The sequence below is a fragment of the Otolemur garnettii genome, unplaced genomic scaffold, assembly GCF_000181295.1.
Source record: "Otolemur garnettii isolate 467f Iridium unplaced genomic scaffold, OtoGar3 scaffold00152, whole genome shotgun sequence".
In the NCBI taxonomy this organism is placed as follows: Eukaryota; Metazoa; Chordata; class Mammalia; order Primates; family Galagidae; genus Otolemur; species Otolemur garnettii.
The window spans coordinates 2,044,512-2,054,192 of NW_003852547.1; the positions used below are offsets into that span (position 1 = coordinate 2,044,512).

General features: G+C 50.5%; 1 protein-coding gene across 2 annotated transcripts in view; it reads left to right on the forward strand.

Moving 5' to 3' along the window:
- Positions 1–9,338, forward strand: part of CBLC (Cbl proto-oncogene C) — a 17,460-nt gene extending 8,122 nt beyond the window's left edge. For both annotated transcript variants that reach the window (XM_023518942.1, XM_012811184.2), the window contains exons 5-12: positions 830–967; positions 3,275–3,362; positions 4,003–4,134; positions 4,678–4,839; positions 5,125–5,205; positions 8,831–8,946; positions 9,072–9,149; positions 9,257–9,338. In XM_023518942.1, coding sequence (XP_023374710.1) covers positions 830–967; positions 3,275–3,362; positions 4,003–4,134; positions 4,678–4,839; positions 5,125–5,205; positions 8,831–8,946; positions 9,072–9,081 — 727 coding nt within the window. In that variant the 3' untranslated portion in view covers positions 9,082–9,149; positions 9,257–9,338. The remainder of the gene's footprint in view (positions 1–829; positions 968–3,274; positions 3,363–4,002; positions 4,135–4,677; positions 4,840–5,124; positions 5,206–8,830; positions 8,947–9,071; positions 9,150–9,256) is intronic.
- Positions 9,339–9,681: the final 343 nt, after the last annotated feature.

A 9,681-nucleotide genomic window follows, 5' to 3' on the forward strand; every position in this document is an offset into this window, starting at 1 on the left:
CCCCACCTCTTATCATAGGAGACTGGAAAACGTGACATCTGAATCCTGAGATTATTTCAAGCCAGAATCCTGAGATTATTTCAAGCCAGATTATTTCAAGCCAGACTAGCACCGTTGAGTCACCCCAAAGTGCTAAGAATTGAGGAGATGAGCTAGAACATCAAGAAATTAAGGGAATAGGAGGTCAGGTTTGTGAATTTCTGCAGGGCTGAGTGCAGAACCCCCGGGAAGGTGGGTATATGCATATTAGCCCTATTCCAGTTATACTTCAAAGTGGTTTACAGGGATACAGGGAGGAATAAGTTAATTCCTATAGTTGAAAAGACCAGGATGTGGGTTTCAGGCATGGCTGGATCCAAGTCCTCATATGCTATCGTCAGGACTCAATTCCTATTCATCCCTGTCTCTGCTTTCCTCTGTGTTAGCTTCATTCTTGGACATGGTCTCTGCAAATAGCTTTTAGAAGTCTCAGCTGTGCACCCTGCCAGCTTAGTAACTTCTATAGAAGTGGAATACCTTGTCCTGAACTGACTCCAGTCGCAGTGGTCAGGGGGCCTGAAATGCACTGATTGGCCAGGCCAGGATCAGCCTTGTTTAAACCCTAGTGAAGGAGGGGGAGCGCTGCAAATGGAAACAGGTGTTATCATAAGAGGAGCTAAGCAAGTGAAAACATGTATCCTGTACTGGCAGACAGGAAACTAGCACCTCATTACCTAAAGGGTGGGAAGCTGAGGGTGAGGACTTTGACAACTGGATCCCAAATAGGGTGGGGGACTGGGAGTTCTCAGAAAAACAGTTGTGACCCCATCCGACCTCCCTCTCCCTCCAGCTACATCTTCCGGCCCAGCTGTACTCGACTGGGACAGTGGGCCATCGGTTACGTGAGCTCAGACGGCAGCATCCTGCAGACCATCCCTCTCAACAGACCCTTATACCGGGCACTCCTGGAAGGACAAAAGGATGGCCTGTGAGTCCCCATCCTGCCGGGAGGAGGGTACCAGCAAAATCTACTTGAAAAGATAATGTCTGTTGAGCATTGCCCAAAGCACCACGTTTGAGGATACCAAAGTCACAGAGCTGATGTTAGTCATTGCAATACTACAAGATACCAGCAGGTGGCAGTCAAGAGGAAGGGGGTGCCTCTTTGGGGTTCATGCAGGGGAAGCTCCCATGCCGGGGAAAGTTCTGAGAATAACATTTACGTTTGTTTTTGTTTAAAAACACTTTAATGTTTATTCTTGATTCGTTAACATTGAAATCACAACCAACAGCACTAAAAATTGCACCTGAATGAAGCTTATTTAACATATTTTCCACACATACATCAGCAGCCTTCTCTTATTTAGAAACAAAGATAGCACCTCAGGACCGCTTTGGGGTGCCATTTAAAACAAAGACGTCGGCCAGGCACCGTGGCTCACGCTGGTGCACTCTGGAAGGCAGAGGTGGGTAAATTGACTGAGCTAACAGGTTCAAGACCAGCCAGAGCCAGGGCGAGACCTCATCTCTAAAAATAGCCCGGCGTTGTGTCCGGGCTACCGGGAGGCTGAGACAAGAAAATGACTTGAGCCCAAGCGTTTGGTGTTGCTGTGAGCTGTGACACCACACCACTCTACCAAGGGCAACAAAGTGAGACTCTGTCTCAAAAATAAATAAATAAAACAGTGACATCAACAATAAACATAAAACAGGGGGGATGAGCTGCAAAAAGGACACTTGTTTATGGTATGAGAGCGTGAAGGAGAAGTCCAAGTGTCACCTCAAGCTAAGCTGAGAACTCAAGTGTTTCACCACCTGTCCAAGTCCCAGAGTGATGGCAAAAGCACTGGGAATACTGATTTGGGAGTTCCAAATAAATTTTAGTCAGTGGGAGAGTTTACAAATATGGAGTCTTTGAATACTAATATATTGTATAGACACATACACACTATTATTATGTTCCTGTTTGATAGCCAAGGAAACTGAGGCACACAGAAGCAAAGCCACTTGCCCAGATCACAAAGCTACTGAGCTGACCAGCCTGGATTTGTTTGTTTTGGTTTTGGTTTTTTTATTCTTTTTTTTTTTTTTTTTCAAGACAGAGTCTCACTATGTCCCCCTGAGTAGAGTGCTTTGGCATCACAATTCACAGCTACCTCAAGCTCTTGGGCTTAAGACAGCGGTTCTCAACTTGTGCGTCACAACCCACAGATACTGTATTAAAGGGCCATGGTATTAGGAAAGTTGAGAACCACTGGCTTAAGAGATTCTCTTGCCTCAGCCTCCCAAGTAGCTAGGACTACAGGTACCTGCCACAATGCCCAGCTATTTTTTTGTTGTAGATGTCATTGTTTAGCAGGCCCGGGCCAGGTTTGAACCCACCAGTCTTGGTGTATGTGGCTGGCACCCTAGCCACTGAGCTATGGGCAATGAGCCTGTTTGGTTTTTTGTCTGAGACTGAGTCTCACTCTGTCACCCTAGGGTTGAGTGCAGTGGTGTTATACCTCACAGCAACCTCAAACTCTTGGACTCAAGTGACCCTCTTACCTCACCCTCCCGAGTAGCTAGGACTACAGGCACACACCACAATAACCAGCTAACGTTTGTATTTGTAATAGGGATAGAGTCTCACTTTTGCTCAGACTTGTCTTGAACTCCTGAGCTCAGGCAATCCACCCACCTCAGCCTCCCAAAGAGCTAGAATTACAGAGCCACTGGACTCAGCCTCAGAACCTTCTTCTCAGCTTCCCTGGAGCCCAGTTCTGAGATCCTGTCTCTGGCCCTGGTGCTATGTGTCTCTGGACCTCAGCTTCATGCCCTGGGGCAGTCGCCTTTCTCTCATGGAGCCTCAGGTCACTGTCTGAAGAGACAGGAAGAATTGCAGATGGCCTCAGAGGGTCCTTCTAGTCCTAATATTCTAAGGCCCTAGTATTTGGTCACCCCAACAATGTGTGACTCTAAAATCTGTTATGCTTATACCCGAAGATGAAGGGAGAAGTTCTCAGAGGGCTAACCCTGAGATTTTGATCAGTTTCCTGGTTCTCATTTAATCGGATCCTTGTGTCCAGACTTTGAGTCACATGGGTTTAGCATGCCCCACCTTTGAATCTGGCTAAGTCTGAGGAGACATAACTATGACCTGACTGGGGGTTGGGGGGTGGCAGTATCCCAATTTGAGGAAGGAGGAGAGAAAATATTCCCAGGACAGTAATGGATTTGAGGCACTGTGTCCATGTTTGTCTAGAGGTGGAATACACAGAGTGGCCCCTCATGCTCCTCTCTCACCTTCCCCCAGCTACCTCTACCCGGATGGAAAGAACCACAACCCAGACCTGACCGAGCTCTGCAAAGTAGAACCACATCAGCGCATCCACGTATCCGAGGTGAGACCCAGTCCTGTACCCCAGTCCCTCCCACTGCCCCCAAAAGCCCCACCTAACCTTGGCTCAGAGACCATGGGCTGAAGTGCTGGCCTGGTGGCTGTGTGACCCTGAGTAAAGTACTTGGCTTCTCTGAGGTTCAGTTAATCCTGGAAAATATGGCTCCTCCTGCTCTTTCCCAGGGGTTATCATGGGAAATAAACAAAGAAATGAAGTGCTGAGATCATCAGAACAACTAATGTACTTGGGCATTCGCCAGTGACAGCCCCTGTGCCAGCTCTAACCTTCCCAGCCACCTCCTGGGGGAGAGAGAGAGAGACAATAAACATTTTTTTTTAGTATAAGTATATCCTATGCAACATTTAGGACATACTTATACTTAAAATTTTATCCACCATTTATCTGAAATTCAAATTTAACGGCACCCAATATTTTTATTTACTAAATCTGCCAACCCTGAGTGTAGATAACTCCAGAGAACAAGGAGTAACGACGTGTCAGAGGCAGATAGACACGCTGGCCTTGAACTTCAGAGAGGCTTCAGGGCTGGTGCAGAGGCTTGGGACCTTCTTCCTATGGCATGAGTTGTATCCCAGTGGCTGACACCCCTACTTCCTGTCTTCCTCATCTTCTCACCTGCCAGGAGCAGCTGCAGCTCTACTGGGCCATGGACTCCACATTTGAGCTCTGTAAGATCTGTGCGGAGAACAGCAAGGATGTGCGCATCGAGCCGTGTGGCCACCTGCTCTGTAGCCACTGCCTGGCTGCCTGGCAGGTGGGTCGGAACCCTGTCCCACCTTCTTGTCTGGTCCGCTCCTCTCTACAGTAAAACCCCAAGAGGACCTACCTCCCATCTGCCTCCTTGACAAAATGGGGAAACTGAGGCTGGCAGAGAGCAGAGACCTGCTCAGGATCACTCAGGAGCCCAGTGCCTGTCTGTCCCTGTGTTACCTCTGTGTTTCCTCTCTGGCTACGTTATGAGTGGAAAGGACTCCTTTCTTCCCTCACTGGCTGATCCCAAGCCAATGGCTTCACCTCTCTCAGCTTCATCCTCCCCCTCTGGAGAAGGGGGCTGATAACAGTGACCTCCCAAGGGCTGCAGTGAGAATCTGAGCCCACAAAGGTCCCAGCAAACCAGGAGCTGTTGTCCTGGCTCCAGGGCGCTCGCCCAGCCTCAGGCTCTCTTCCTCCCCCATCTCTGTGACTCCTCCTCTCTCCCTCTGTCTGCTCTCCCCACATCACTCTGTTGAGGGTGGAGGTATTTCCAGGCCCAGAGGATATGCTGAAGAATGGGGGGTCACTGACCCTTTCCCTCCAGCATTCAGACAGCCAGACCTGCCCCTTCTGCCGCTGCAAGATCAAGGGCCGAGAGGCCGTGAGTATCTACCAATTCCAAGGGAAGCCAGCAGAAGCCCAGGCCCTTGCTGAGGACGCAGGGTTCATCAGTGACCAGGAAGATGAGGAGTTGGAGCTAGGGCAGGTGAGCAGGGCCGGGCAGGAGCCGGAATCAGAATTTCTAGGGCTGTTGGAGGAGGGAACTGGTGACAAGATTCACAGTTCCTAGAGGCCTGGACTTTTACTTCCCCAAGTATCTGGGGCTGTGGCTTTCTCCAGCTGAACCCCTCCCAAGGGTTAGGACTTTGTCTTATTTGCTATTATACCTTGAACCTAAAATAGTACTTAAATGGGGGAACCCAGGCAGGAGGACATGTAAATGAAAAGAAAATGGCAACTCACCCTCTCCTCCATCCATTGTCTCCTCCAGACAACCCCCTCGGCTCCTCCACTGCCCCCTCGGCCAGATCTGCCCCCCATGAGGCCCAGAAATGAACGCCAGCTGAAGGTGGTAAGTCAAACACAGGTCTGAGGTTGGTGGCTCAGGTCTTACTCAACACCAGGTTAGGGTCCTCCATCTAGCCAGGCCCTGAGATGGGCCAGGCACTTGTTCTTGGCACCCGTTTACAAGGTGCCCACTACCTGGATGACCTCTGCTCTAGTTCTCTTCCTTACTCATCCCCCTCAAGGGCTTTCTTGTTCTCTTTCCAGCATCCCAGACTTGTCCTACCTCAGGGCCTTTGGCCTTCCCTGACCGTCCCTATGGGATCTTGCTGTGCTGCATTTGCACAGTCCTTTTGTCCCTGGGAAGAGCTGACAGTTTTGTTGGCTTCTGTCACCATCAGTAGGTTGAAACCCTCGTGAGGGCCAGGGCTTTGGCTCGTTCTGTGTTGCATTTCCAGAGTCTACAATGGTGCTTGGTACATACACACAGTAGGTGCTCAAAAAACAGGCATGCAGTATATACACAGAACTGACTCTACCCAACAGCCCTATGAGGTTGAAAATGTTCCTCTCTCCATTTTCCAGAGGAACAAAAGCTCAGAGAGGTAACTGCCCCTGATAAAAGCCACACAGCCTGAAAGAGCAGAAGCCACTGTTGGGGTCTTTAAGAGCCTAAGACCAGGCTGGGCACAGTGGCTCATGCCTGTAATCCTAGCACTTTGGGAGGCTGAAGTGGATGGATTGCCTGAGCTCACAGGTTTGAGACCAGCCTGAGCAAGAGCGAGACTTGTCTCTAAAAATAGCTGAGCATTGTGGCGGTAGTCCCAGCTACTTGGGAGGCTCAGGCAAGAGAATCGCTTGAGCCCAAGAGTTTGAGGTTGCTGTGAGCTATGACACTATGGCACTCTACCCAGGGCAGCAGCTTGAGACTGTCTCAAAAGAAAAAAATGGGGGGGGAGGGCGATGCCTGTAGCTCAAAGGAGTAGGGCGCTGGCCCCATATGCCGGAGGTGGCAGTTCAAACCCAGCCCTGGCCAAAACCTGCAATAAATAAATAAATAAAAATAAGAAAAAGAAAGGCCCAAGACCAACTGCTTTTGTTTTTGTTTTTGGCTTTTTTGGTTTGTTTTTTTTTTTTTTGAGACAGAGCCTCAAGCTGTCCCCCTGGGTAGAGCGCCGTGGCATCACAGCTCACAGCAACCTCCAACTCCTGGGCTCAAGCGAGTCTCTTGCCTCAACCTCCCAAGTAGCTGGGACCACAGGCACCCACCACAATGCCTGGCTATTTTTCTGGTTGCAGCCATCATTGTTGTTTGGCAGGCCCAGGCTAGATTCGAACCCACCACCTTAGGTATATGTGGCTGGCGCCTTAGCCACTTGAGCCACAGGCGCCAAGCCTTGTTTTTGTTTTGAGACTGAGTCTCACTCTGTCACCCTGGCTAGAGTGCCTTGATACCATACTCGCAGCAGCCTCAGATTCTTGGTCTAGAGTGGTTCTCAACCTGTGGGTCATGACCCACAGGAACTGTATTAAAGGGCCATGGCATAAGGAAGGTTGAGAAACACTAATCTAGAGCAATCCTCTTGCTTCAGCCTCCCAAGTAGCTGGGACTACAGGCACCCACCACAACGCCCAGCTAGTTTTTTCTATTTTTAGTAGAGACGAGGTCTAACTCTTGCTCAGGTTGGTCTCAAACTCCAGAGCTCAAACAATCCACCTGCCTCAGCCTTCTAGCATCTGCTTCTTTTTCAAGTGAAGCCAGGCCTTGGTTTATTCTCCCTGCCATGCCCCACCCCAGAGTTTTCTGGTACCTTAGACTGCTGGGGAGGGGCAGTTCTCTGTTAGCATCTCAGGCTGGGTACACACTGGCTTCGATCAATACTGAGCTGTCTTCAAACAAACAGCTCTCAGGAAGTCCGGGAACATTATTCGACCATAGCAAACAAGAGAGCCAGCAGGAAGTGGGGGTGGCGGTGAGACCAGCCAGGGAAGCTAAAAACAGATCCCGACCTGCAGCCAAAAGCGAATGGAAACATTAGGAGGCACTCAGCCGGCTCCCTGAGGACACAAGGGTGGCATAGCCTGCACAACAGCTGACAGGGCACATCGGGTCAGAGGGTCGCACCTAGCAAATCCTTTCCTCTGCCCCCAAACCCTGCCTGATTCAAATTCTAGGCAACTCCTACTCTTTTGTTCTTTGAAACATACTGCAGAAGAGAGAGCCCTGAGTTTTCTTCCTCCCAGCAAGGTGACTGTCATAATCAGAATTAGTTAATGTGTGTCTAATTCTTGCTATGTGCCCGGCACTGCTTTTGAATACATTCATTTAATTCTCATGACAGCCTAATAAGGCAGATACTGTTATGATCCCATTATACAGAGGGAAACATTGAGGCAGAGAGAACTGAAGGTCAGCCAGCTCTCGGGTGATAGACCAGGTCCCTGGCTGTAGCCTCAAGGGCCATCCTCCCCTCCACTGGGGGTCTCCATTCCTTCATCCCCACCTCCAGGGGCTGTTGTGAGCACTGGATGCCCGTGGGGCTAGGTTAATGATAGGTCACCAAGGTGGTGATTTGCACATGGTGCTGTGTCCCTGGGAATGCCCCCTGTGCAAGCAATTCTCCATCTGAGAAACCCACCTGTAGGGGGTGGCACCACCACTGAGCAGAAAAAGGACCTCTCTGATCTCCATATGTCCACATGGAAAATGAGGACCAGCATGGCATGAGCCCCACAGGTTTTGATGAAACCAGTGAGATCCAGGGGTGGGGAACCTGGAGCCCCACAGGTTTGATGAAACCAGTGAGATCCAGGGGTGGGGAACCTGGAGCTTTCTGATTTCAAGATTATTCTTTTTAAGCATCAAAGGAGTCAAGAAAAGCTTTGTTATTCTCTGCTGCACCCTTTTGAATAAAAGGATTTGTTATGTGCAATTTGGATTAAATCAAAAGGTTGCACTTAAGAACCAGAAAGGCCACATATTTCTCTAAGGTTCCCCTCCCCTAGCAGTCCCCACCCTCACCTCTCAAAAGTCCCCACTAGCTCCCCAGGGCCCTAAGAAATCAAGCCAAAGCCTACAGCCCACAAAACCTAGGGACTGAACCCTTCCCACCACCCACCACCCCTCCACCTCCTTTCCCCCAACAGCAGACCCATGTAGCTCTTCCAACAAGCTAGCAAGACTACCCTGTCTCAGAATCTCTGCCAGGATCCTTCTTGCACTCAGGCATCTGCTCAACCAATTGTTCTGTTCCCCAAGAGGCCTCCCCAGTAGCCCCCACTCAACCCCTGCACTCTGAAGGTCATGAAACTCACTAGCTCAGAGATATCACTTTGTTCATGAGCTGATTACTCACCGTAAGCCTTTGGCTCAGTAGACAGGCAGCACCACCAGGATAACGGAGATAGTTTTCCATCGTGTTTGTGGCTGTCTCATCAGAACCTAGAACAGTGCCTGACATAATGTGGATGCTTAGAAAATGTCTGTGGGGTGGATAGGGAGTGGACAAAAAAACTAAAACTTCTTCCTACTCAAGGCAGAGGGGAGATGGAAAAAAGGCATCGATTGTGGACAAGAGCTGTCATGTACCCCACCACCACCATGTGTTATCCCTGACCGGACCTGTGAAATGATGCCCCCAGCCCCCAGGCTGCCACTTAGCTGGGACATTTCTTCATTTCTTCCCCTGCAGGAACCTCCGGCCCTCCCCAGACTTCGGGCACCCCTTCCCTTGCCAAGAATTAGGACTGAGGCCTCAGCCATGTGGGATGTCACCTCCAGTCCCCAAGCCAGAAAGGGGGCTACAGGGTGAGAAAGGGGACCTATAGAGTGATCTGGGACTCTGGTGTTAGGGAAAGTGGCAGGGAAGGGTGCAGAGGGAAGCACTGGGTCCCAGGAAATCAACAGTGCCCCCAACACTCTCTTCATTGCAGGACCTCCTAAAGGGAAACCCTCTTCCAGCTGCCCTGTGGGCTACCCTTCCCCACTGGCTCCCCAGGCCTGGAGGCTAGGTGAGTCTACTCCCCGCTCCACAGGTTCCCTGCCCTAGGCCCAGCTGCTCTAGCCCACTCCTCCTGGATGTCATATAATCTTATGTGACTTTCTTTCTGCATTGCAGGGCACCCAAATGTGCTGCTAAAGGGAGCCCCAGGGGCTGGAAAGGGTTTGCCAAATGAAAATAAACTACCAAGCCCGCCTTATCCTTCAGTTTGTGAAGGAAGAGCACACCAGCCACCAGGGGGCAGCATGGCACTGGGGAAAGGGATGTTCCCGAGGCTAGGTCTCCACCTGATCAGCTCAGGAGTCCAGGCCTCAGCCCTTCCTCCTCCCTCAGACCCAGGGGTCCAGCCCCAGCATTTCGTCCTTCAGACCCAGGGGTCTAGGCCCACAGCCCCTCTTCCCTCAGACCTTCAAATAGAAACAGAGCCCCAGCATCTTCTTTTCAGTCCCTGGAGTCCTGCCCTCAGGACTTAGGCATGCAGAGTCCCAAGTTCTCAGAATCAGACATCCAACTCCTCCCCCATCACCGCAAAAAATTTCCTG